The following is a 27,629-nucleotide window of genomic DNA, read 5'->3' as shown; positions in this document are numbered from 1 at the left end:
ACATCCAGCCTATATTACTGGGAGACACACAGAGCTCACATCCAGCCTATATTACTGGGAGAGACACACAGATCTCACATCCAGCCTATATTACTGGGAGAGATGCACAGAGCTCACATCCAGCCTATATTACTGGGAGAGACGCACAGAGCTCACATCTAGCCTATATTACTGGGAGAGACACACAGATCTCACATCCAGCCTACATTACTGGGAGAGACACACAGAGCTCACATCCAGCCTATATTACAGGGAGAGACACACAGATCTCACATCCAGCCTATATTACTGGGAGAGACACACAGAGCTCACATCCAGCCTATATTACTAGGAGAGACACACAGACCTCACATCCAGCCTATATTACTGGGAGAGACACACAGACCTCACATCCAGCCTATATTACAGGGAGAGACACACAGATCTCACATCCAGCCTATATTACTGGGAGAGACACACAGACCTCACATCCAGCCTATATTACTGGGAGAGACACACAGACCTCACATCCACCCTATATTACTGGGAGACACACACAGAGCTCACATCCAGCCTATATTACAGGGAGAGACACACAGACCTCACATCCAGCCTATATTACTGGGAGAGACACACAGACCTCACATCCACTCTATATTACTGGGAGACACACACAGAGCTCACATCCAGCCTATATTACAGGGAGAGACACACAGACCTCACATCCAGCCTATATTACTGGGAGAGACACACAGACCTCACATCCACCCTATATTACTGGGAGACACACACAGAGCTCACATCCAGCCTATATTACAGGGAGAGACACACAGACCTCACATCCACCCTATATTACTGGGAGACACACACAGAGCTCACATCCAGCCTATATTACTGGGAGAGACACACAGACCTCACATCTAGCCTATATTACTGGGAGAGACACACAGAGCTCACATCCAGCCTATATTACTGGGAGAGACGCACAGAGCTCACATCCAGCCTATATTACTGGGAGAGACACACAGAGCTCACATCCAGTCTATATTACTGGGAGGGACACACAGAGCTCACATCCAGCCTATATTACTGGGAGAGACACACAGACCTCACATCCAGTCTATATTACTGAGAGAGACACACAGAGCTCACATCCAGCCTATATTACTGGTAGAGACACACAGACCTCACATTCAGCCTATATTACTGGGAGACACACAAAGAGCTCTCATCCAGCCTATATTACTGGGAGAGACACACAGACCTCACATCCAGCCTATATTACTGGGAGAGACACACAGACCTCACATCCAGTCTATATTACTGAGAGAGACACACAGAGCTCACATCCAGCCTATATTACTGGTAGAGACACACAGACCTCACATTCAGCCTATATTACTGGGAGACACACAAAGAGCTCACATCCAGCCTATATTACTGGGAGAGACACACAGACCTCACATCCAGTCTATATTACTGGGAGAGACACACAGAGCTCACATCCAGCCTATATTACTAGGAGAGACACACAGACCTCACATCCAGCCTATATTACTGGGAGACACACACAGAGCTCACATCCAGCCTATATTACTGGGAGACACACAAAGAGCTCACATCCAGCCTATATTACTGGGAGAGACACACAGACCTCACATCCAGTCTATATTACTGGGAGAGACACACAGAGCTCACATCCAGCCTATATTACTGGTAGAGACACACAGAGCTCACATCCAGCCTATATTACTGGGAGAGACACACAGAGCTCACATCCAGCCTATATTACTGGGAGAGACACACAGAGCTCACATCCAGCCTATATTACTGGGAGAGACACACAGACCTCACATCCAGCCTATATTACTGGGAGACACACAGAGCTCACATCCAGCCTATATTACTGGGAGAGACACACAGAGCTTACATCCAGCCTATATTACTGGGAGAGACACACAGAGCTCACATCCAGCCTATATTACTGGGAGAGACACACAGACCTCACATCCAGCCTATATTACTGGGAGACACACAGAGCTCACATCCAGCCTATATTACTGGGAGAGACACACAGAGCTCACATCCAGCCTATATTACTGGGAGAGACACACAGACCTCACATCCAGTCTATATTACTGGGAGAGACACACAGAGCTCACATCCAGCCTATATTACTGGTAGAGACACACAGAGCTCACATCCAGCCTATATTACTGGGAGAGACACACAGAGCTCACATCCAGCCTATATTACTGGGAGAGACACACAGAGCTCACATCCAGCCTATATTACTGGGAGAGACACACAGACCTCACATCCAGCCTATATTACTGGGAGAGACACAGACCTCACATCCAGCCCATATGAGAATGGTCTGAAACTTGGATCTGATTGTAATCTGCACATCTAGGGGCTAAAATTGAATCATGGAATGAAGACTGAAACCAAAGCTAGGTTTCTATGTTGATGGGTCTTCCCTGCTGCAGTTTTTAGTTCTCTGAGTGATCTTTGTCTAACTCCGCCCACGCCTATGATTGACAGCTTTTGCCTATACTGAGCTTCAAAAAGAAGCTGTCAATCAGTGGAAGGGACAGCGCCAGCCAGAGATCATCAGCATCACACACTGTATTGCAGGAGCTCTTCAATGTGAACACTAGCAGAGCTGCAGCAGACATGAAGGTGATATCAAAACTACAGCAAGAAAACCAGTAAGTGAGACGGCAATAGAATAAGACTGTGCTGCTTTTGTCGGAGGTTCCAGTCTGAGAGTTGCAGAGCCCCCATAGTTACATCATGCAAAAGGCAGAGGCCCACAGCAGCACAGAGTATTTTAGGAGGCGAGTACAATTACATAGTAGCAAATCATGGCTCATCCAGAAGCACAGAGTATTTCAGGGCATTATTTGTCCACATCTTGTACAATGCAACAGATTTTACTCCATGGAAACAAAAGGGTCTCCCGCAGTACAGAGTATTTCAGGAAAGGAGTGTGCTAGGTCCAGAGAGGCAGTGGACAGTCAACCTCTACTTTTCCACCTTTAGGCTCTGTTCACACAGAGTTTTTGAGGCATTCAAAAACAAATTGTGTTAAAGTGGAATGTTCCTATTTTGGGAGGATTTGGAGGCGAATTTCTTTTCTTGGAGAATATTTTTCCTGATTAACTCTTGCAGCTTTTTCTTTCGACGGTGCGTAGTTTGGAGAAGTTTCCTTGATGATCTTCTTCATTGTTGAGACAAGCGCTTTCTTTTCTTCCACCAGCAGTTTTTTTTAAAACCACTTTTAAAACATAAAAATAAAAAAAAACTGCTCCAAAAACTTGTATGTGAACGTAACCTTATGCTGTGCTCGCGGCGTCGGTCCGTGCAGGGAAGGTTCGCGCCTTCGTCTTCTCTTCCTGCGGCGTCAGCACTATTCTCTCATTAGATATTTATTTCGGTGACTTGTGCTGGGGATAATTCCTTGTCATCGTCTCCATTTCTTGTCATTATCGATGTTCTGCCGCTATCTCCATTACTGCAGATTAGAGCCCATAACCCGGCCGCTGTCATCGTGATCTGTACGGTAAAGTGCGCAGTCAGCAGCACGCAGAGGCGGCTCGGGATTGATGTCCGGGCGGTGACGACGGCTCCATCCGCCTCAATATAAACTTCTGCATCACAACTTCATTACAGAAGAAAGATCGGCGACAATTTATAGAGTTAATCGCTACAACTGATACATTGTGACGAACTGCAGCAGTTATCAGCAGAAGTCACTTTACCTGGAACTCTTCATCTCTCCTATTAGTAAATTATGGGACATTGTGGAAGAAAAGCAATCGTCTCTTGTGTGATTATCACCCATTCCTTCAGCAGCACAATTACAGCTGATGATTGGCTGGATGATGTAACAATGTATCACTTTCTACGTAACATTTCTGCTTTATTTCCTATACTTCTGTTACTTTGTCTCCTTCTCAGCCTACGAGCCAGTGTCAGTCTATTTCCCGTGGTCTCTTCTTCCTCCCATGTCCACTATTTTCAGGTTGTCATAATGTAATGGTAAAATAGGACCAATCTATAAAGAAACATGGCTCATCACAATTTGGAAATGAAACAAGAGCTTAAACTCTACCATCTGACCGTTTTTCAGCTCAGATCTCCTAATGTTAATAGGTAATTAAACTGGTTAATCTACTGCGAAGCCAAAGACTGGGCTCTGTGTACAAGAAGCGACACTTCTGTCACCTTAATATATAACTCTTCCTGTCTTCAAAGAGCTCACCGCAGGCAGACTGCTACCTGTTTTCCAGGTATAAATATTTGGGTTTCTGTGACAAGCATAGATCCTACAGTTATGGGAGACACATTTTCGGCATCGTGATTCCAAGGGGAACAATATGCATATTCTTACATAACTGTGCAGCCTGAAAATCAACCCCAAATTAATTTCAGCCAGATGGATGGGATTGTATATGCCATGTTTCTATGGAAAGATAAAATCATGATAGGAAATATGGCATTAATATATTCCACTGGGACCTCCAGGGGGGCAAATATCCTGAAGATCGGGGATCCCATAATTTTTAGGACCCAAGTTATTATTATTATTTATTATTTATTATTGTAGCGCAATTTATTTCATGGCGCTTTACAAGTGAAAGAGGGTATACGTACAACAATTATTAACAGTACAAAACTGGTATAGGAGGAGAGAGGACCCTGCCCGCGAGGGCTCACAGTCTACAGGAGGAGAGAGGACCCTGCCCGCGAGGGCTCACAGTCTACAGGGAATGGGTGATGGTACAATAGGTGAGGACAGAGCTGGTTGCGCAGTGGTGTACTGGACTGAGGGCTATTGTAGGTTGTAGGCTTGTTGGAAGAGGTGGGTCTTGAGGTTCCTCTTGAAGCTTTCCACGGTAGGGGAGAGTCTGATATGCTGAGGTAGAGCGTTCCAGAGTATGGGGGATGCACGAGAGAAATCTTGTACGCGATTGTGGGAAGAGGAGATAAGAGAGGAGCAGAGAAGGAGATCTTGATCTTGTGAGGATCTGAGGTTGCGTGCAGGAAGGTACCGGGAGACTAGGTCACAGATGTAGGGAGGAGACAGGTTGTGGATGGCTTTGTATGTCATGGTTAATGTTTTGAACTGGAGTCGTTGGGCTATGGGAAGCCAGTGAAGGGATTGGCAGAGTGGCGAGGCTGGGGAGTAGCGAGGGGAGAGGTGGATTAAGCGGGCCGCAGAGTTTAGGATAGATTGGAGGGGTGCAAGAGTGTTGGAAGGGAGGCCAGAGAGCAGGAGGTTGCAGTAGTCGAGGCGGGAGATGATGAGGGCATGCACTAATGTTTTTGCTGATTCTTGGTTAAGGAAAGCACGGATCCGGGAGATATTTTTGAGTTGTAATCGGCATGAGGTGAAGAGGGCTTGGATGTGTGGCTTGAAGGATAGAGCAGAGTTGAGGGTTACTCCAAGGCAACGAGCTTGTGAGACTGGGGTGAGTGAGCAACCATCAAGTTTGATGGAAAGGCTTGTTGGAGGAGATGAGTGAGGAGGAGGAAAGACAATGTGTTTTGTCCATGTTAAGCTTTAGGAATCACGCAGAGAAGAAGGATGAAATAGCAGACAGACATTGTGGGGTTCTGGTTAGTAGAGAGGTGATGTCAGGTCCAGAGAGGTAGATCTGTGTTTCATCGGCATAGAGATGATACTGGAAGCCGTGGGACTCTATGAGCTGTCCCAGGCCGAAGGTGTAGATGGAGAACAGCAGGGGTCCAAGAACTGAGCCATGGGGGACCCCGATAGATAGCGGGCGAGATGAGGAAGTGGTATGAGATGGGAGATGCTGAAAGTTCGGTTGGTTAGGTATAAGGAGATCCAAGATAGGGCCAAGTCTGTGATGCCCAGAGATGAGAGAATCTGTAGTAGGAGGGAATGGTCTACTGTGTCGAAGGCAGATGACAGGTCCAGGAGGAGGAGGACAGAGTAGTGTAGAGGACAGGTCCAGGAGGAGGAGGACAGAGTAGTGTCGCTTGGATTTTGCGGTTAGTAGGTCGTTAGTGACTTTGGTTAGGGCAGTTTCAGTAGAGTGATGCGGTCGGAAGCCAGATTGTAGCTGGGAAAAGAGGGAGCAGGAAGAGAGGTATGAGGACAATTAAAGATGGACATGCTGTTCCAGCAGTTTTGAGGCACGGGGGAGAAGGGATATGGGACGATAGTTTGACACAGAGGATGGGTCAAGGGAGGGCTTTTTGAGGATGGGTGTAATAGAGGCATGTTTAAAGCATGAGGGGAATACACCAGTTGTTAGTGATAAGTTGTAGAGATGGGTTAGAGCTGAGATGAGGACTGCGGTGATGTTGGGGATGAGGTGGGATGGGTGCGGGTCCAGTGCACAGGTGGTTAGATGTGATCTTGAGAGTAGAGTGGAAAGATTGTTTTCTGTCATGGTGGTGAAGCTGGATTTGGAAGAAGAAGGTTGAGTAGCGATGATGAGAGGCTGTGGTGATTGTGGGCCAAAAGCTTGCTCTGCAAAGTTGCATTAAGGTTCTAAGTGTTTTCCATTTTTCAATCTGGAAGATACAGGTCTGTGTAGGATTGTTCTACCCTCCAAAATAATTGTGCCATTCCGGTGACATCAGGTCTAGTGCTTTTCTTTTGTCTATCCCTTTTATTACCATGCCTGATGAAGGACCAGAGATGTCTGGAAAGCTTGCTTTGTAACATCCTATTTTATTTTAATTAGCCATTAAAAGATATCACGACTACAAAATTATAATTTTCTTTCTCTCACTGAGAGCAATCAATCATTTTATTTTATGTGATTGTATACACTGTATTGTTTAGGCCACTTTGTAATATCTTTTGTATATTTTTATACACTGACTACTCTTTATATTAAGTAATATAATATTTCATAGCATTGTTCCTCTTGCTCTACAAACTGCATCCCTGAAGCCTTGTGAGGTTAAACGTTATCAGTAACATGTGTCCAATGGGCCTGTATAAACAATTGGTGAAGGCAGCTAGTGTTCCTGGGCTATTGTGGAGCTTGGTAGTGATTGTATTAGGGCATATATATACACACATATATATATATATATATACATATATATATATATATATAAAATCATAGGTTGGGTATATACCATATTTTCACTGTAAAAGTGCCCAATAATCATCCTAGGAGTGAAGGCAGTCGTCGTCTCCATCACTTGTCAGTGAAATACGTATTGTCCTGGCGATTGGAGGCAGATGAGTGCTGTCTGTGACATTTGGTGGCGGCGGTGGGATATCTGCGGGACTCCCCCACCTGGTTCTATGACACAAGTATTTTCTATTTCCTATAGAATAAAGTAAGTTATATTCCGAGGGAGAGATATAAGAGCCGGTAACGGTGCAAGAATGACCAAGAAAAATCATTAAAAAGAAAGTTCCCGGCACCAAAATATCCCCCAAGATCCCCCAACCTTGATGAAAACAGACGAAATAACACAGATCCGAGGATATCTGCGGAACGTTCTGTGATGTGACGGAAGCTTCCGTCTTGTAATATCTCTTCCAGTGGCTTCAATTATTAATCACAGCAAAAAATGACCAAGTGCAAAGAATGGGGAAACCTGAAAAATGTTCTCCAAGAAGATGCAACTATAGAATATTGGCATCCAAGGAAGGTCTGCGGAAACAGCGAGGCCGAGGGCTAGAGACTGGGAAGATTAGACCATCCCCTGTATAATATGCATTGGCTTTGTAATATATGTAGGACATGATGCACGGTAGCGCTCCATCCACAAATAATAGCGTCCATATGAAAAATCACTTACCGGCACTTAGTGTCTGATCTACACATCAGATTGGCCTGCAGCTTCGATATAATGATACAGATCACCCGGATAAAGATGACGAAATTCACCTGTACAAAGAATAAGAAACATATGTATCACACAGAAAAGTCTATTGTCTCCTAATACATATTTATAACAGCTTTGTTTTGTTAATACAGAAAACTAAATCCCCTGCCTATACCGAGTTACCTGGGGATATTCCACCTGTAGCCAACACTAGGGGGAGCACAAGAGTCTAAGGCATATTGGTTACAATGAATACAGTATATAGGGAGCTCCCCCTAGTGGTGGCTGCAGACAGGATCTTATCATGTATCTCTGTATACAGGGAGCTCCCCCTAGTGGTGGCTGCAGACAGGATCTTATCATTTATCTCTGTATACAGGGAGCACCCCCTAGTGGTGACTGCAGACAGGATCTTATCATGTATCTCTGTATACAGGGAGCTCCCCCTAGTGGTGGCTGCAGACAGGAGCTTATCATGTATCTCTGTATACAGGGAGCTCCCCCTAGTGGTGGCTGCAGACAGGATCTTATCATGTATCTCTGTTTATAGGGAGCTCCCCCTGGTGGTGACTGCAGACAGGATCTTATCATGTATCTCTGTATACAGGGAGCTCACCCTAGTGGTGGCTGCAGACAGGATCTTATCATGTATATCTGTATACAGGGAGCTCCCCCTAGTGGTGTCTGCAGACAGGATCTTATCATGTATCTCTGTATACAGGGAGCTCCCTCTAGTGGTGACTGCAGACAGGATCTTATCATGTATCTCTGTATACAGGGAGCTCCCCCTAGTGGTGGCTGCAGACAGGGTTTTATCATGTATCTCTGTATACAGGGAGCTCCCCCTAGTGGTGGCTGCAGACAGGATCTTATCATGTATCTCTGTATACAGGGAGCTCCCCCTAGTGGTGACTGCAGACAGGATCTTATCATGTATCTCTGTATACAGGGAGCTCCTCCTAGTGGTGGCTGCAGACAGGATATTATCATGTATCTCTGTATACAGGGAGCTCCCCCTAGTGGTGACTGCAGACAGGATCTTATCATGTATCTCTGTATACAGGGAGCTCCCCCTAGTGGTGGCTGCAGACAGGATCTTATAATGTATGTCTGTATACAGGGAGCTCCCTCTAGTGGTGGCTGCAGACAGGATCTTATCAGAAGTCTCCTTCACTGGTTGAAGAACTACAATGCCCAGTATCTTCTTAGACCTACAGGGGTTGTAGTTTAACAACAGTTGGAGAACCTCAGGTTTCAGACTTTTTCTTTCTGCAATTTGGGAGAGGTTGAAACAATATTCTGCCGACTTCTGTTGCAGCCGTATTGGTTGTCACACAATATTGGACATAAATGAAAGCAGTGGAGAAGTTTTAGCAGCGAGAGACACAATGTGACAATGCGTCAGTTTATAGAGTGCGTCTGTCACTCACCCCGATGGCGATGAGGATCGGCAGGCGGATGATGAGCCAGTAGTTCATATTATAATTCCGCGTCCAGCAGCTACAGAGACGACACAATGATTGATGATTAAGACAATTGTGCGTTTACTTGATGATTTAGTCAGAGACGCTGACAGTGAAACGAGTGGCGTCCGTCCATGTGTGATGATTTGTGCCGTGTCTGTGGTGCTGTGTGACATGTTGGCGCTGCAGCTATTCCATGCCCATCCCGTGCCCGCTCCGCACTCTCCGCACTGCTGCATCTGATGGGATTTATATACCCGGCGCGTTTTATAGGCCTGAGTGAAACGCGCGGGTTCAGCCGATCGCCTCTGCATTCACCTTTTGTGCAGTCTGTGCTATTACAATGTTATTATGGAGGAACACTCAGAAGATGAGGCCTGAACCATCCTGCGGCAGAGCAGATGCCACCGCGCAGCCGTCGCCCGGTTTATAGCGCTCCCCGGAGATGGCGGCAGCTGCTTCGCATTATGGGAGTTTAATGGTCTGATTTAGAGTAGTTAAAAGAAACTGCAGAAAGAATAAATCCGGGAAGTTTTAATTACTAAGAAACAATCAGTATTTAGGAGGATTCGGTGTGCGGCGCCCCCCGCCACGGGCAGATATTCGGGGGTTGGAGGACAAATACTTATTTTCCCCTCATCTCTGATCTCTGCTTTATGGGAATCAGAGGTAAGAAAACAACATCTGAAGCTTCTTAGAGGCAGCGGAAACTCATCCAAAATCTGAACCGCCACTGACCGGAGCTAAACTGCAATACCAGACGCAGCCATAGAGGGCGCTAAACTGCAATACCAGACGCAGCCATAGAGGGCGCTAAACTGCAATACCAGACGCAGCCATAGAGGGCGCTAAACTGCAATACCAGACGCAGCCATAGAGTGCGCTAAACTGCAATACCAGACGCAGCCATAGAGGGCGCTAAACTGCAATACCAGACGCAGCCATAGAGGGCGCTAAACTGCAATACCAGACGCAGCCATAGAGGGCGCTAAACTGCAATACCAGATGCAGCCATAGAGGGCGCTAAACTGCAATACCAGACGCAGCCATAGAGGGCGCTAAACTGCAATACCAGACGCAGCCATAGAGGGCGCTAAACTGCAATACCAGATGCAGCCATAGAGGGCGCTAAACTGCAATACCAGACGCAGCCATAGAGGGCGCTAAACTGCAATACCAGACGCAGCCATAGAGGGCGCTAAACTGCAATACCAGACGCAGCCATAGAGGGCGCTAAACTGCAATACCAGACGCAGCCATAGAGGGCGCTAAACTGCAATACCAGATGCAGCCATAGAGGGCGCTAAACTGCAATACCAGACGCAGCCATAGAGGGCGCTAAACTGCAATACCAGACGCAGCCATAGAGGGCGCTAAACTGCAATACCAGATGCAGCCATAGAGGGCGCTAAACTGCAATACCAGATGCAGCCATAGAGGGCGCTAAACTGCAATACCAGACGCAGCCATAGAGGGCGCTAAACTGCAATACCAGATGCAGCCATAGAGGGCGCTAAACTGCAATACCAGACGCAGCCATAGAGGGCGCTAAACTGCAATACCAGACGCAGCCATAGAGGGCGCTAAACTGCAATACCAGACGCAGCCATAGAGTGCGCTAAACTGCAATACCAGACGCAGCCATAGAGGGCGCTAAACTGCAATACCAGACGCAGCCATAGAGGGCGCTAAACTGCAATACCAGACGCAGCCATAGAGGGCGCTAAACTGCAATACCAGATGCAGCCATAGAGGGCGCTAAACTGCAATACCAGACGCAGCCATAGAGGGCGCTAAACTGCAATACCAGACGCAGCCATAGAGGGCGCTAAACTGCAATACCAGATGCAGCCATAGAGGGCGCTAAACTGCAATACCAGACGCAGCCATAGAGGGCGCTAAACTGCAATACCAGACGCAGCCATAGAGGGCGCTAAACTGCAATACCAGACGCAGCCATAGAGGGCGCTAAACTGCAATACCAGACGCAGCCATAGAGGGCGCTAAACTGCAATACCAGATGCAGCCATAGAGGGCGCTAAACTGCAATACCAGACGCAGCCATAGAGGGCGCTAAACTGCAATACCAGACGCAGCCATAGAGGGCGCTAAACTGCAATACCAGATGCAGCCATAGAGGGCGCTAAACTGCAATACCAGATGCAGCCATAGAGGGCGCTAAACTGCAATACCAGACGCAGCCATAGAGGGCGCTAAACTGCAATACCAGATGCAGCCATAGAGGGCGCTAAACTGCAATACCAGATGCAGCCATAGAGGGCGCTAAACTGCAATACCAGACGCAGCCATAGAGGGCGCTAAACTGCAATACCAGACGCAGCCATAGAGGGCGCTAAACTGCAATACCAGACGCAGCCATAGAGGGCGCTAAACTGCAATACCAGACGCAGCCATAGAGGGCGCTAAACTGCAATACCAGATGCAGCCATAGAGGGCGCTAAACTGCAATACCAGACGCAGCCATAGAGGGCGCTAAACTGCAATACCAGACGCAGCCATAGAGGGCGCTAAACTGCAATACCAGACGCAGCCATAGAGGGCGCTAAACTGCAATACCAGACGCAGCCATAGAGGGCGCTAAACTGCAATACCAGACGCAGCCATAGAGGGCGCTAAACTGCAATACCAGACGCAGCCATAGAGGGCGCTAAACTGCAATACCAGACGCAGCCATAGAGGGCGCTAAACTGCAATACCAGACGCAGCCATAGAGGGCGCTAAACTGCAATACCAGACGCAGCCATAGAGGGCGCTAAACTGCAATACCAGACGCAGCCATAGAGGGCGCTAAACTGCAATACCAGACGCAGCCATAGAGGGCGCTAAACTGCAATACCAGACGCAGCCATAGAGGGCGCTAAACTGCAATACGAGACGCAGCCATAGAGGGCGCTAAACTGCAATACCAGACGCAGCCATAGAGGGCGCTAAACTGCAATACCAGACGCAGCCATAGAGGGCGCTAAACTGCAATACCAGACGCAGCCATAGAGGGCGCTAAACTGCAATACCAGACGCAGCCATAGAGGGCGCTAAACTGCAATACCAGACGCAGCCATAGAGGGCGCTAAACTGCAATACCAGACGCAGCCATAGAGGGCGCTAAACTGCAATACCAGACGCAGCCATAGAGGGCGCTAAACTGCAATACCAGACGCAGCCATAGAGGGCGCTAAACGGCAATACCAGACGCAGCCATAGAGGGCGCTAAACTGCAATACCAGACGCAGCCATAGAGGGCGCTAAACTGCAATACCAGACGCAGCCATAGAGGGCGCTAAACTGCAATACCAGACGCAGCCATAGAGGGCGCTAAACTGCAATACCAGACGCAGCCATAGAGGGCGCTAAACTGCAATACCAGACGCAGCCATAGAGGGCGCTAAACTGCAATACCAGACGCAGCCATAGAGGGCGCTAAACTGCAATACCAGACGCAGCCATAGAGGGCGCTAAACGGCAATACCAGACGCAGCTATAGAGGGCGCTAAACTGCAATACCAGACGCAGCCATAGAGGGCGCTAAACTGCAATACCAGATGCAGCCATAGAGGGCGCTAAACTGCAATACCGGACGCAGCCATAGAGGGCGCTAAACTGCAATACCAGACGCAGCCATAGAGGGCGCTAAACTGCAATACCAGACGCAGCCATAGAGGGCGCTAATCTGCAATACCAGACGCAGCCATAGAGGGCGCTAAACTGCAATACCAGACGCAGCCATAGAGGGCGCTAAACTGCAATACCAGACGCAGCCATAGAGGGCGCTAAACTGCAATACCAGATGCAGCCATAGAGGGCGCTAAACTGCAATACCAGACGCAGCCATAGAGGGCGCTAAACTGCAATACCAGATGCAGCCATAGAGGGCGCTAAACTGCAATACCAGACGCAGCCATAGAGGGCGCTAAACTGCAATACCAGACGCAGCCATAGAGGGCGCTAAACTGCAATACCAGACGCAGCCATAGAGGGCGCCGGGGCACAAAGACCTGTCCTGCCATTATCATTAATCAGTGGCGTCATCAAACATTAAAGCTCTGAAGTGTCTGATATATTTACTGATGTCAGAATCTCCGCTCGCTGTCACATTGTATCCAGAGCGTAAAGACCTTTCCTTACCTTGTACAGCGCACAGTGGGTTTGTTACAATGTATCAGTCCAGACAATGCACTGAGTGATAAACACATCCAGGACTGATCTATCTCCTGTCCTGATTGTTAGCTGACAAGTCCTGTAATCATCCATTAGAAGGATATATATATCTATATACTGGGTGATTACTGGACTGTGAACTCAGGCTAACAATGTATCAGAGCAGTTACTTACAATGTATCAGTCTGAAGTCTTCACCATCATCACAGCACACAGGTGGCATAAAATACTGCACAATCTGCTGCAGACCCCGACTGGATGACAAGGTGGTGGCTGACACCTGTCCCAAATTTATTAAGAGGCGCACACCTAGAAATGACTCCAACGCTTCCATCACCAAGTGTGACAGGCAAAGCACAAGCCTGGTGACGGAAGGCCAAAGTCTATAGAACGCTCCTACAGTGTTCTTTATAAATGGATTAAGCTTATTATGGCAGACAGAAAGCTGGCTAATAGGGGAAACATAAAAGTAAAGAAGTACAGAGGAAGAAAGGGAAGGAGGAAAGAAGGAAGAGAGGGAAAAAGAGAGAAAAAGGAAAGAGAGAGAGGAAGAGACTGAGAATGGATGGAAGGAAGAAAGAAGAAAAGAGAGAGGAAAAAGCGAGGAAGGATGGAAGGAAGAAAGAAGAAAGGAAGAGAGGAAAGAAAAGAGAGGAAAAAAGCGAGGAAGTATGGAAGGAAGAAAGAGGAAAGAAAGGAGAGAGATGAAGACAGGAAAGAAAAGAGAGAAAGGAAGAGAGACTGAGGAAGGAAGGAAGGAAGGGAGGAAAGAAAAAAGAGAGGAAAGAAAGAGAGAGAAGAGAGCCTGAGGAAGAAAGGAAGGAAGGAAGGAAGGAGAAAATAGAGAGAGGATGAGAGGAAAGAAAAGAGAGGGGAAGAGAGACTGAGGAAGGGAGGAAGGAAGGAAGGAAGAGAGGAAAGAAAAAAGAGAGGAAAGAAAGAGAGAGAAGAGAGCCTGAGGAAGGAAGGAGGGAAGGAAGGAAGAGAGGAAAGAAAAAAGAGAGGAAAGAAAGAGAGAAGAGAGCCTGAGGAAGGATTTAAGGAAGGGAGGGAAGAAAAGAGAGAGGAAGAGAGAAAAGGAAAGAGAGGAAAGAAAAGAGAGAGAGAGAGCAGGAGAGGAAAGAAAAGAGAGAGGAAGAGAGAGTGGAAGCAAAGAAGAAGGAACGGAGAAAAGCAAAGAAAGAGCAGGAGAGGAAAGAAAAGACAGAGGAAAAGAGAGTGAGGAAGGAAGGAAGGAAGAAAAAAAGAAGGAAGGAAAAGAGGAAATAAAAGAGGGATGGGAAGAGAAAGGAAAAAATAGGGATGGGAATGAGAAGGGAGGGAAGAAAGGATCAGAGGAAAGAAAGAGCGGAACAGAGAGTGAGGATGGAAGAGAGAGAGGGGAAAAACTAGGGATGGGAGAGAGAAAAGAGGGAAGACAGAAAGGAAGAGAAAAGAAAAGAGGGATGGGAAGACAGAGTAAAGAAGAGAGAAAGAATGAAGAGAAGGAAAAACTAGAAATGGGAAAGAAAAAGGAAGAAAAGAAGGATGAAAGAGAAGAAAGAAATGAGTGAAAGGGGAAAGAGAAAGTGAGCAGGGAAGGAAGGAAGAAAGAAAAAAAGAAGGAAATCAAGATAGGGGGAAAGAAAGCAAGGAAGGAAGAAAGAAGGAAGAAAGAGAGCAAAGAAAAAAAGAGAAAGAAAGAGACAGTGAGGAAGGAAGGGAGGAATAAAAAGAGGGATGGAAAAAGAGGGTAAGGAAGGAATGAAGAAAGAAGGAAGAAAGAGAGAGAGGGAAAAACAGGATGGGAGAGATTAAGGAGGGAAAGAAAGAAGATAGGAAAGGAAGGAGAGAGAGAGAGGGCAAGAGAGAATGAGGTAGGAAGAAAGAAACCATGAAGCAAGGAAGGCAGGGAAGGAGAAAGAGGGGAAGAGAGAGTGCGGAAGGAAGAGAGAGAAGGAAAAACTAGGGATGGGAGAAAGAAAGGATGGAAAAAGGAGAAAATATGGGAGGAACAAAGGAAGGGCGGGTGGGAGAAAAGAAATAAGAGAAAATGTAACAGGAGAAAAACAAAAGGAAGTTACAGAATGAAGAAAGGCTGAGAAAAAAAGAATGGGAAAAATAAAGAAAGGATGGAGCAATGGGACCAGAGAAAGGAGAGAGGGAAAAATAGAAGGAAGTGAATTAGTGGTGGTTAATGGTACTGCATAAATTTCTGGAAGAAACGTAAAACAAATCTAAAGCCTCTGATTAGATGAAGCCCATTATTATCTACAGTAGTAATATGATGAGCATTGCTCCTCACAGCTGTCCTCTGCTGCTCCTCCGGGCATTATCTCTGCTCCTCACAGCCGTCCTCTGCTGCCCCTCTGGGCATTATCTCTGCTCCTCACCCGGGCATTATCTCTGCTTCTCACAGCCGTCCTCTGCTGCTCCTCCGGGCATTATCTCTGCTCCTCACAGCCGTCCTCTGCTGCTCCTCCGGGCATTATCTCTGCTCCTCACAGCCGTCCTCTGCTGCTCCTCCGGGCATTATCTCTGCTCCTCACAGCCGTCCTCTGCTGCTCCTCCGGGCATTATCTCTGCTCCTCACCCGGGCATTATCTCTGCTTCTCACAGCCGTCCTCTGCTGCTCCTCCGGGCATTATCTCTGCTCCTCACAGCCATCCTCTGCTGCTCCTCCGGGCATTATCTCTGCTCCTCACCCGGGCATTATCTCTGCTCCTCACAGCCGTCCTCTGCTGCTCCTCCGGGCATTATCTCTGCTCCTCACCCGGGCATTATCTCTGCTCCTCACAGCCGTCCTCTGCTGCTCCTCCGGGCATTATCTCTGCTCCTCACCCGGGCATTATCTCTGCTCCTCACAGCCGTCCTCTGCTGCTCCTCCGGGCATTATCTCTGCTCCTCACAGCCGTCCTCTGCTGCTCCTCCGGGCATTATCTCTGCTCCTCACAGCCGTCCTCTGCTGCTCCTCCGGGCATTATCTCTGCTCCTCACCCGGGCATTATCTCTGCTCCTCACAGCCGTCCTCTGCTGCTCCTCCGGGTATTATCTCTGCTCCTCACCCGGGCATTATCTCTGCTCCTCACAGCCGTCCTCTGCTGCTCCTCCGGGCATTATCTCTGCTCCTCACAGCCGTCCTCTGCTGCTCCTCCGGGCATTATCTCTGCTCCTCACAGCCGTCCTCTGCTGCTCCTCCGGGCATTATCTCTGCTCCTCACAGCCGTCCTCTGCTGCTCCTCCGGGCATTATCTCTGCTCCTCCGGGCGCTATCACTGACTCTGACTCTGATGACGTCTCCTTGTGACTGACACTTCTGGCTGTGGACAGCGAGCACATTGTGAATAATGGAGCCGAGTGCCGGATTATTTGTGGTGATTGATGAGGATTATGTCACTGATTATCAACTGCCACAAAATCCTGTTCTCCCAGAGCAGAGATCGTAATGACGCCTGCTCTCCCGGGGCCTGACATGGACGATCTTCATCGCTACTAATTAATTAGTGAGGGGGGGGCACAGCGGATCTGGTCCCGGGGGGCACAGGACGATAATATATTGTACAAGTATTAATGATCGCAGGTGAATGAAGCAGTGGAGAGATCAGGGAAGAGTTAGCTGAGAAAACTTTATATACTTATTTACATCCTCCAGAGCTGGGGCTCAGTGTAAAGTCTCCCCCTGCAGCTCCTCTATGTCACCCACCAATATACTGATACCGGCAGCAATGGCCGACCAACTCCCGGGGCCCCCGACACCCCCAACATCATGTGAAAGGAAGCGCACCATGGGACTCCATGCTTAGAGGTGCCTGGATAGACGAGTCTCCAGGAGGACAGAAGAGTCTACAGGAGGAAAGAGAAGCGTGGAAGAGGACGGAGAAGAGTGGAGGAGGACAGAAGATTGTGGAGGAGGACGGAGGAGTATGGAGGAGGATAGAGAAGAGTGGAGGGGGATAGAGAAGAGTGGAGGAGGACAGAAGAGTGTGGAGGAGGACAGAGAAGATTGGAGGAGGACAGAAGAGTCTACTGGAGGAAAGAGGAGAAGAGTGTGGAAGAGGACAGAAGAGTGTGGAGGAGGACGAAGAAGAGTGTGGAAGAGGACGAAGAAGAGTGTGGAAGAGGACAGAAGAGTGTAGAGGAGGACAGAAGAGTGTAGAGGAGGACAGAAGAGTGTAGAGGAGGACAGAAGAGTGTGGAGGAGGACAGAAGAGTGTAGAGGAGGACAGAGAAGATTGGAGGAGGACAGAAGAGTCTACTGGAGGAAAGAGGAGAAGAGTGTGGAAGAGGACAGAAGAGTGTGGAGGAGGACGAAGAAGAGTGTGGAAGAGGACAGAAGAGTGTAGAGGAGGACAGAAGAGTGTAGAGGAGGACAGAAGAGTGTAGAGGAGGACAGAAGAGTGTAGAGGAGGACAGAAGAGTGTGGAGGAGGACAGAAGAGTGTGGAGGAGGACAGAGAAGATTGGAGGAGGACAGAAGAGTCTACTGGAGGAAAGAGGAGAAGAGTGTGGAAGAGGACAGAAGAGTGTGGAGGAGGACAGAGGAGTATGGAGGAGGACGAAGAAGAGTGTGGAAGAGGACAGAAGAGTGTAGATAGGACAGAAGAGTGTAGAGGAGGACAGAAGAGTGTAGAGGAGGACAGAAGAGTGTGGAGGAGGACAGAGAAGAGTGTGGAGGAGGACAGAGGAGTATGGAGGAGGACAGAGAAGAGTGTGGAGGAGGACAGAGAAGAGTGTGGAGGAGGACGGAGAAGAGTGTGGAAGAGGACAGAGAAGAGTGGAGGTCAGAGAAGAGTGGAGGAGGACAGAGAAGAGTGTGGAGGAGGACAGAGGAGTATGGAGGAGGACAGAGAAAAGTGTGGAGGAGGACAGAGAAGAGTGGAAGAGGACAGAGAAGAGTGGAAGAGGACAGAGAAGAGTGGAGGAGCAGAGAAGAGTGGAGGAAGAGAGAAGAGTGGAGGAAGAGAGAAGAGTGTGGATGAGGACAGAGAAGAGTGGAGGAGGACAGAAGAGTGGAGAACAGAGGAGTATGGAGGAGGACAGAGAAGAGTGGAGGAGGACAGAAGAGTATGGAGGAGGACAAAGAAAAGTGAAGGAGGACAAAAGAGTGTGGAGGAAGACAGAGAAGAGTGTGGAGGAGGACAGAGAAGAGTGTGGAGGAGGACGGAGAAGAGTGTGGAAGAGGACAGAGAAGAGTGGAGGTCAGAGAAGAGTGGAGGAGGACAGAGAAGAGTGTGGAGGAGGACAGAGGAGTATGGAGGAGGACAGAGAAAAGTGTGGAGGAGGACAGAGAAGAGTGGAAGAGGACAGAGAAGAGTGGAGGAGCAGAGAAGAGTGGAGGAAGAGAGAAGAGTGGAGGAAGAGAGAAGAGTGTGGATGAGGACAGAGAAGAGTGGAGGAGGACAGAAGAGTGGAGAACAGAGGAGTATGGAGGAGGACAGAGAAGAGTGGAGGAGGACAGAAGAGTATGGAGGAGGACAAAGAAAAGTGAAGGAGGACAAAAGAGTGTGGAGGAAGACAGAGAAGAGTGTGGAGGAGGACAGAGAAGAGTGTGGAGGAGGACGGAGAAGAGTGTGGAAGAGGACAGAGAAGAGTGGAGGTCAGAGAAGAGTGGAGGAGGACAGAGAAGAGTGTGGAGGAGGACAGAGGAGTATGGAGGAGGACAGAGAAAAGTGTGGAGGAGGACAGAGAAGAGTGGAAGAGGACAGAGAAGAGTGGAAGAGGACAGAGAAGAGTGGAGGAGCAGAGAAGAGTGGAGGAAGAGAGAAGAGTGGAGGAAGAGAGAAGAGTGTGGATGAGGACAGAGAAGAGTGGAGGAGGACAGAAGAGTGGAGAACAGAGGAGTATGGAGGAGGACGGAGAAGAGTGTGGAAGAGGACAGAGAAGAGTGGAGGTCAGAGAAGAGTGGAGGAGGACAGAGAAGAGTGTGGAGGAGGACAGAGGAGTATGGAGGAGGACAGAGAAAAGTGTGGAGGAGGACAGAGAAGAGTGGAAGAGGACAGAGAAGAGTGGAAGAGGACAGAGAAGAGTGGAGGAGCAGAGAAGAGTGGAGGAAGAGAGAAGAGTGGAGGAAGAGAGAAGAGTGTGGATGAGGACAGAGAAGAGTGGAGGAGGACAGAAGAGTATGGAGGAGGACAAAGAAAAGTGAAGGAGGACAAAAGAGTGTGGAGGAAGACAGAGAAGAGTGTGGAGGAGGACAGAGAAGAGTGTGGAGGAGGACGGAGAAGAGTGTGGAAGAGGACAGAGAAGAGTGGAGGTCAGAGAAGAGTGGAGGAGGACAGAGAAGAGTGTGGAGGAGGACAGAGGAGTATGGAGGAGGACAGAGAAAAGTGTGGAGGAGGACAGAGAAGAGTGGAAGAGGACAGAGAAGAGTGGAAGAGGACAGAGAAGAGTGGAGGAGCAGAGAAGAGTGGAGGAAGAGAGAAGAGTGGAGGAAGAGAGAAGAGTGTGGATGAGGACAGAGAAGAGTGGAGGAGGACAGAAGAGTGGAGAACAGAGGAGTATGGAGGAGGACAGAGAAGAGTGGAGGAGGACAGAAGAGTATGGAGGAGGACAAAGAAAAGTGAAGGAGGACAAAAGAGTGTGGAGGAAGACAGAGAAGAGTGTGGAGGAGGACAGAGAAGAGTGTGGAGGAGGACGGAGAAGAGTGTGGAAGAGGACAGAGAAGAGTGGAGGTCAGAGAAGAGTGGAGGAGGACAGAGAAGAGTGTGGAGGAGGACAGAGGAGTATGGAGGAGGACAGAGAAAAGTGTGGAGGAGGACAGAGAAGAGTGGAAGAGGACAGAGAAGAGTGGAGGAGCAGAGAAGAGTGGAGGAAGAGAGAAGAGTGGAGGAAGAGAGAAGAGTGTGGATGAGGACAGAGAAGAGTGGAGGAGGACAGAAGAGTGGAGAACAGAGGAGTATGGAGGAGGACAGAGAAAAGTGGAGGAGGACAGAAGAGTATGGAGGAGGACAAAGAAAAGTGAAGGAGGACAAAAGAGTGTGGAGGAAGACAGAGAAGAGTGTGGAGGAGGACAGAGAAGAGTGTGGAGGAGGACGGAGAAGAGTGTGGAAGAGGACAGAGAAGAGTGGAGGTCAGAGAAGAGTGGAGGAGGACAGAGAAGAGTGTGGAGGAGGACAGAGGAGTATGGAGGAGGACAGAGAAAAGTGTGGAGGAGGACAGAGAAGAGTGGAAGAGGACAGAGAAGAGTGGAAGAGGACAGAGAAGAGTGGAGGAGCAGAGAAGAGTGGAGGAAGAGAGAAGAGTGGAGGAAGAGAGAAGAGTGTGGATGAGGACAGAGAAGAGTGGAGGAGGACAGAAGAGTGGAGAACAGAGGAGTATGGAGGAGGACAGAGAAGAGTGGAGGAGGACAGAAGAGTATGGAGGAGGACAAAGAAAAGTGAAGGAGGACAAAAGAGTGTGGAGGAAGACAGAGAAGAGTGTAGGAGGACAGAAGAGTGTAGAGGAGGACAGAGGATTATGGAGGAGGAAAGAGAAGAGTGGAGGTGGACAGAAGTGTCTACTGGGAGACAGTGGAGTCTGGAGGAGTACAAAGGAGTCTACTGGGGACAGAGGAGTCTGGGGGAGGACAGGAGAGAAAGGAGGAGGATAGAGAAGAGTGGAAGAAGACAGAAGAGTCTACTGTTAAAAGAGGAGTGTGGAATACAGAGGAGATTAAAAGAGTATAGAACAGTCTACAGGGCAACAAATTAGGGTGGAGGATGACTGAGGAGTTTAGAGGAGGACAAGAGTCTACTGAGGGACAGAGGAGTATGGAGGACAGCAGAGGATAATGGAGGAGGACAGAAGAGGCTACTGGGGGGAAAAGGAATGTGGAGGAGAACATAGGAGTGTGGACAACAGAGGAGTCTGGAGAAGGGGATAGAAAAGTAGAACAGTCTGGATGAGGACAGAAAAGTACTTGGGGAAAAAGAAGTGTGGAGGAGGACATAGGATTGTAAAGTAGCATAAAGGATTGTGGAATAGGACAGAGGAGTCTGGAGAAGGGGGATAGAGAAGTCTGGAGGAGGACAGAAAAGTCTACTGAGGGACAGGAGAGTGTGGAGAACAGAGTAGTAGTGATGAGGAGGATAGAAGAGTCTACTGGGGCACAGAGGGTTGTGAAGGAGGATAGAGGAGTGTGGAGGAGGACAGAGGAGTATTGAGGAGGACAGAGGAGTCTGGAAGAGGACAGAGGAGTATGGAGGAGGACAGAGGAGTCTGGAGGAGGACAGAGGAGTATGGAGGAGGACAGAGGAGTCTTGAGGAGGACAGAAGAGTATGGAGAAGGACAGAAGAGTCTACTGGGGGACAGAGGAGTGTGGAGGAGGACAGAGGAATCTGGAGAATGACAGAACAGTATGGAGATGGACAGAACAGTATGGAAAAGGACCGAAGAGTCTACTGGGGGACAGAGGTCACAGCTGTCTATTGACATTTGAGACTTGTGACACATTCAGGGCTTGAAAGCCATTGCTATGCTCACCCTTGTAGTTAAATGTAGTTTCCTTTCCTTTGGGGAGGAGAGGGTTAATGTCAGTATTCCTTGCCAGCAAGCATTCTCATTACCATCCCAGGTGTTTCCGGTTTGGACAACTCCCAGTCTAGATATACTCTCTGCTCCCAGTAGAGGGCGCTGGTTATTCATTCTCATTTGGATGCTTGCCCTGGAGTTGGAAGGAGCTGGTAGAGCCGTCTCTTCAGGTTGTTGTGTTGGCTGTAGTCTTGGTGCTGACTGCAGCAGTATGTTGGTGTGTTTCCCCTTGTCTGTCTTTCTTTCCCCTGTGTGTTATTTTAGTGCAGCGGTGGGGCTAGCATCCCTCACCTACCCATTCACTTGCCAGGGCTATTGTAGGGTCACTCAGGGCTTCAGGTTCCTGCTCGGTGACAGGTAAGGAAATTGTATTTATTATGTGGCAAGACTCATTAAAGGGTTGATATTGATTTTTAGGATTACTTAGGCGGCTCTAGAGTTTAAGTCCTCTGCCCGTCAGCAAAGGCAATTTGCATATTTAATCTCTCAGAGGAGCATTGCATGGCCTATAAGATTCCCATTGTCATGTCACTGCTCTCAAGGAGAGACGTTATCCCTTAAGGGGGCTTTACATGCTACGATATCGCTAAAGCGATGTCGTTGGGGTCACGTAATTGGTGACGCACATCCGGCCACATTAGCGATGCCGTTGCGTGTGACACCTATGAGAGATTTTGAATAGTCGCAAAAACGTTCAAAATCGCTCATCGGTGACATGACCCCCTCTTCCCAATTATCGTTGCTCCTGCTTCTACGATGTAGTTCGTCGTTCCTGCGGTAGCACACATCGCTACGTGTGACACCGCAGGAACGAGGAACCTCTCCTTACCTGTGGCCGCCGGCCATGAGGAAGGAAGGAGGTGGGCGGGATGTTATGGCCGCTCATCTCCGCCCCTCCACTTCTATTGGGCAGCCGCTTAGTGACGTCGCTGTGACGTCGAACGAATCGCCCCCTTACAAAGGAGGCGGTCCACCGGTCATAGCGACGTCGCTAGGCAGGTAAGTAGTGTGACGGGTCTGCGCGATTTTGTGCGCCATGGGCAGGGATTTGCCCGTGTCGCACAAACGATGGGGGCGGGTATGCACGCTAGCGATCTCGGTACCGACATCGCAGCGTGTAAAGCCAGGCTTTAGACCCTGGTTATTAGCTGGTTTGTGACATCTTCCCCCACGCTCCTTGTCATGGGCTGCTCGGTTTTACCCTTTGTTGTGGTTCATCTGTAGCTTTGATAAACTAGAACTCGTCCTTGGTGGATATGAATGTGTCAGTGAGAACAGCGACGCCAATGCACAAGGACAAAGAGAAAAATGTATGTAGGACGGTAAATGGCTCAGAGATACAGAGGGAAACAGATCCTCGTATCTCGGTCTCCTCGACCCCAACGTACCTGCGGATTTTTCTGCATGAAAATCCGCGACTTGCGGATTTACCGCGGATTTGCCGCGGATTTTGATGCGGATTTTTTTTTCCCCCATTCTATACCCAAATCCGCAACAAACAATTGACATGCTGCAGATTTTTCCGCATCAAAATCCGCGGCAAATCCGCGGCAAATCCGCAGCAGAAAAATCCGCAGCATGGACACAGCATTTCCAAAATGCCATTGAAATGTCTTGGAAGTGCCGCTGCTGCAGATTTTCGGCAAATCCGCGGCAAATCCGCGGCAAAATCCGCGGCAAATCCGCAGCGTGGGCACATAGCCTTAAGGGAACCTATCACCAGGTTTTTCCCCTATAAGCAGCGGCCACGACCAGTGAGCCCTTATACACAGCATTCTAGAATACTGCATATAAGTGTATAAGAATATAAAAACATCTTTTCTCATACTCACCTGTGGGGCGGTCCGATGGGTGTTGTCGGTCTTGGTCTGGCGCCTCCTCTCTTCCTTCCATCGCTGTCTTCCTTCCTGGCTCTGTGTGGATGATGCACCTTACATCATCAACACAGTGTCCTCCATTGCGCTCCTTCACTTTTTGCTGCCTGGCTGAGGGCACAGCAAGCTACTATAATGTGCAGGCATGAGGAAAGGTCAAAGACCGCCCGAGCATGCTCACTACAGTACTTTGATCTGCCCTCAGCATTGTGGAGAGAAGTGCGCATGCGCAGGATAGCAATGGAAAGACGGGTCATCAACATGGGGCTGGGAAGGAGGACGGCAACTGCACAAGATGAAGGAGGCGCCGGACGGAGAGCAGTGATGCCGATCAGACCGGTCCACTCCCTAGGTGAGTATAATTGAGGTCTTTTTTTTACATTCTACAGAGCGGCCTGGGTTCCTATATACAGGATTCTAGAATGCTGTATATAAGAGCTCACTGGTGGTGGCCGCAGCTCATAAAGGACAAACCCCGGTGACAGCTTCCCTTTAAAGGGAATTTCTACTTTGGGTAAAAAAACATTAAAAAAAATCGTTGCCTAATTAAAAATTCTGCCATTATCTAATAGAGATTGCTCTTCACGGCCTCAAGAACAAATAACCATCTCTGCTTTCTGGCATTAAATGAAAGTGTCATTGTTTATCAAATCCAGCTGGCAGATTGTTACATTGTATCCAGGGAAAACAATGCTCTGTGAGCTCCACTCCGGACTGAGCGCTACTGCATGATCCTGTGTAACAAACTATCCGGACAGGGACAGTTACCTACCGCTAATATATGAAGCCCACAGAGCAGAAGCGGAGCGTGGAGCTCCCGAATACCAAACCTGTACCGGACCCCGCCGACCATGAGATATTAATACTGTGATGCTTTCTCAGAGCAATAGGGACTCCTCAGATATCAGGGCCCATGTGCATTCACTACCTGTAAACCCCGGTATATGTGAAAGACTCCATGCAACCCAGGAGGATCCTACAAAGGCCCAATAAAATCAGGAAGGAGACGCTGCGAACACACCCATCATCTTCATACAGGTACTTGACTACACCCCACGGGAGGACGAAAAGCATCGGCACCCCTAAGAGAAAGACAGAGAGAGACAATCAGTGGATACAAGAGGGAAAGACGGGGAGAGGTTAAGAGCAAGCAATGGAAGAGAAAGAAGAGACATCAGCAAAATGAGGAGAGAGACAGCTGAAGAGAGACATGGGAGCGAGCGACAGCGAGAGACAGTACAGGACAGCGAGAGACAGCGAGAGACAGCGAGAGGCAGTACAGGACAGCGAGAGGCAGTACAGGACAGCGAGAGTCAGTACAGGACAGCGAGAGTCAGTACAGGACAGCGAGAGACAGTACAGGACAGCGAGAGACAGTACAGGACAGCGAGAGACAGTACAGGACAGCGAGAGACAGTACAGGACAGTGAGAGACAGTACAGGACAGCGAGAGACAGTACAGGACAGCGAGAGACAGTACAGGACAGCGAGAGACAGTACAGGACAGCGAGAGACAGTACAGGACAGCGAGAGACAGTACAGGACAGCGAGAGACAGTACAGGACAGCGAGAGACAGTACAGGACAGCGAGAGACAGTACAGGACAGCGAGAGACAGTACAGGACAGCGAGAGACAGTACAGGACAGCGAGAGACAGGACAGCGAGAGACAGGACAGCGAGAGACAGTACAGGACAGCAAGAGACAGTACCGGACAGCGAGAGACAGTACAGGACAGCGAGAGACAGTACAGGACAGCGAGAGACAGTACAGGACAGCGAGAGACAGTACAGGACAGCGAGAGACAGTACAGGACAGCGAGAGACAGTACAGGACAGCGAGAGACAGTACAGGACAGCGAGAGACAGTACAGGACAGCGAGAGACAGTACAGGACAGCGAGAGACAGTACAGGACAGCGAGAGACAGTACAGGACAGCGAGAGACAGTACAGGACAGCGAGAGACAGTACAGGACAGCGAGGGACAGGACAGCAAGAGACAGTACAGGACAGCGAGAGACAGCGAGAGACAGCGAGAGACAGTACAGGACAGCGAGAGACAGTACAGGACAGAGAGAGACAGTACAGGACAGCAAGAGACAGTACAGGACAGCGAGGGACAGTACAGGACAGCGAGAGACAGTACAGGACAGCGAGGGACAGTACAGGACAGCGAGGGACAGTACAGGACAGCAAGAGACAGTACAGGACAGCGAGGGACAGTACAGGACAGCAAGAGACAGTACAGGACAGCGAGGGACAGTACAGGACAGCGAGAGACAGCGAGAGACAGTACAGGACAGCGAGAGACAGCACAGGACAGCGAGAGACAGCGAGAGACAGTACAGGACAGCGAGAGACAGTACAGGACAGCGAGAGACAGTACAGGACAGCGAGAGACAGTACAGGACAGCAAGACACAGTACAGGACAGCGAGAGGCAGTACAGGACAGCGAGAGACAGTACAGGACAGCGAGAGACAGTACAGGACAGCGAGAGACAGTACAGGACAGCAAGAGACAGGACAGGACAGCAAGAGACAGGACAGGACAGCAAGAGACAGTACAGGACAGCGAGGGACAGTACAGGACAGCGAGAGACAGCGAGAGACAGTACAGGACAGCGAGAGACAGTACAGGACAGCGAGAGACAGCACAGGACAGGGAGAGACAGCGAGAGACAGTACAGGACAGCGAGAGACAGTACAGGACAGCGAGAGACAGTACAGGACAGCGAGAGACAGTACAGGACAGCGAGAGACAGTACAGGACAGCGAGAGACAGTACAGGACAGCGAGAGACAGTACAGGACAGCAAGACATAGTACAGGACAGCGAGAGGCAGTACAGGACAGCGAGAGACAGTACAGGACAGCGAGAGACAGTACAGGACAGCAAGAGACAGGACAGGACAGCAAGAGACAGGACAGGACAGCAAGAGACCGTACAGGACAGCGAGAGACAGTACAGGATCGGGAGAGACAGTACAGGACAGCTAGAGTCAGTACAGGACAGCGATAGACAGCGAGAGACAGTACAGGACAGCGAGAGACAGTACAGGACAGCGAGGGACAGTACAGGACAGCTAGAGACAGTACAGGACAGCTAGAGACAGTACAGGACAGCTAGAGACAGTACAGGACAGCGAGAGGCAGTACAGGACAGCGAGAGACAGTACAGGACAGCGAGGGACAGTACAGGACAGCAAGAGACAGTACAGGACAGCGAGGGACAGTACAGGACAGCGAGGGACAGTACAGGACAGCAAGAGACAGTACAGGACAGCGAGGGACAGTACAGGACAGCAAGAGACAGTACCGGACAGCGAGGGACAGTACAGGACAGCAAGAGACAGTACCGGACAGCAAGGGACAGTACAGGACAGCGAGAGGCAGTAGAGGATAGCGAGAGACAGTACAGGACAGCTAGAGTCAGTACAGGACAGCGAGAGACAGCGAGAGACAGTACAGGACAGCGAGAGACAGTACAGGACAGCGAGGGACAGTACAGGACAGCAAGAGACAGTACAGGACAGCTAGAGACAGTACAGGACAGCTAGAGACAGTACAGGACAGCTAGAGACAGTACAGGACAGCGAGAGACAGTACAGGACAGCGAGAGACAGGACAGCGAGAGACAGGACAGCGAGAAACAGGACAGCGAGAGACAGGACAGCGAGAGACAGTACAGGACAGCAAGAGACAGTACAGGACAGCGAGAGACAGTACCGGACAGCGAGGGACAGTACAGGACAGCGAGGGACAGTAGAGGATAGCGAGAGACAGTACAGGACAGCGAGAGACAGTACAGGACAGCGAGAGAC

At 49.3% G+C, this 27,629-nt stretch overlaps 1 protein-coding gene across 1 annotated transcript in view; it reads right to left on the bottom strand.

Annotated features, from left to right (window-relative positions):
- GLP1R (glucagon like peptide 1 receptor) overlaps positions 1-27,629 on the bottom strand; it is a gene marked incomplete at its 5' end in the record, with an annotated part of 395,725 nt that overhangs the window by 12,546 nt on the left and 355,550 nt on the right. Inside the window, 3 exons of the mRNA XM_075338923.1 lie at positions 7,783-7,871; positions 9,240-9,309; positions 24,831-24,891. Of these exons, the coding sequence (XP_075195038.1) occupies positions 7,783-7,871; positions 9,240-9,309; positions 24,831-24,891 (220 nt within the window). The remainder of the gene's footprint in view (positions 1-7,782; positions 7,872-9,239; positions 9,310-24,830; positions 24,892-27,629) is intronic.

This window comes from Anomaloglossus baeobatrachus, chromosome 3 (genome assembly GCF_048569485.1).
Source record: "Anomaloglossus baeobatrachus isolate aAnoBae1 chromosome 3, aAnoBae1.hap1, whole genome shotgun sequence".
In the NCBI taxonomy this organism is placed as follows: Eukaryota; Metazoa; Chordata; class Amphibia; order Anura; family Aromobatidae; genus Anomaloglossus; species Anomaloglossus baeobatrachus.
Note: the sequence above shows the minus strand (reverse complement) of the source record. Positions and strands in the feature narration are given on the sequence as shown.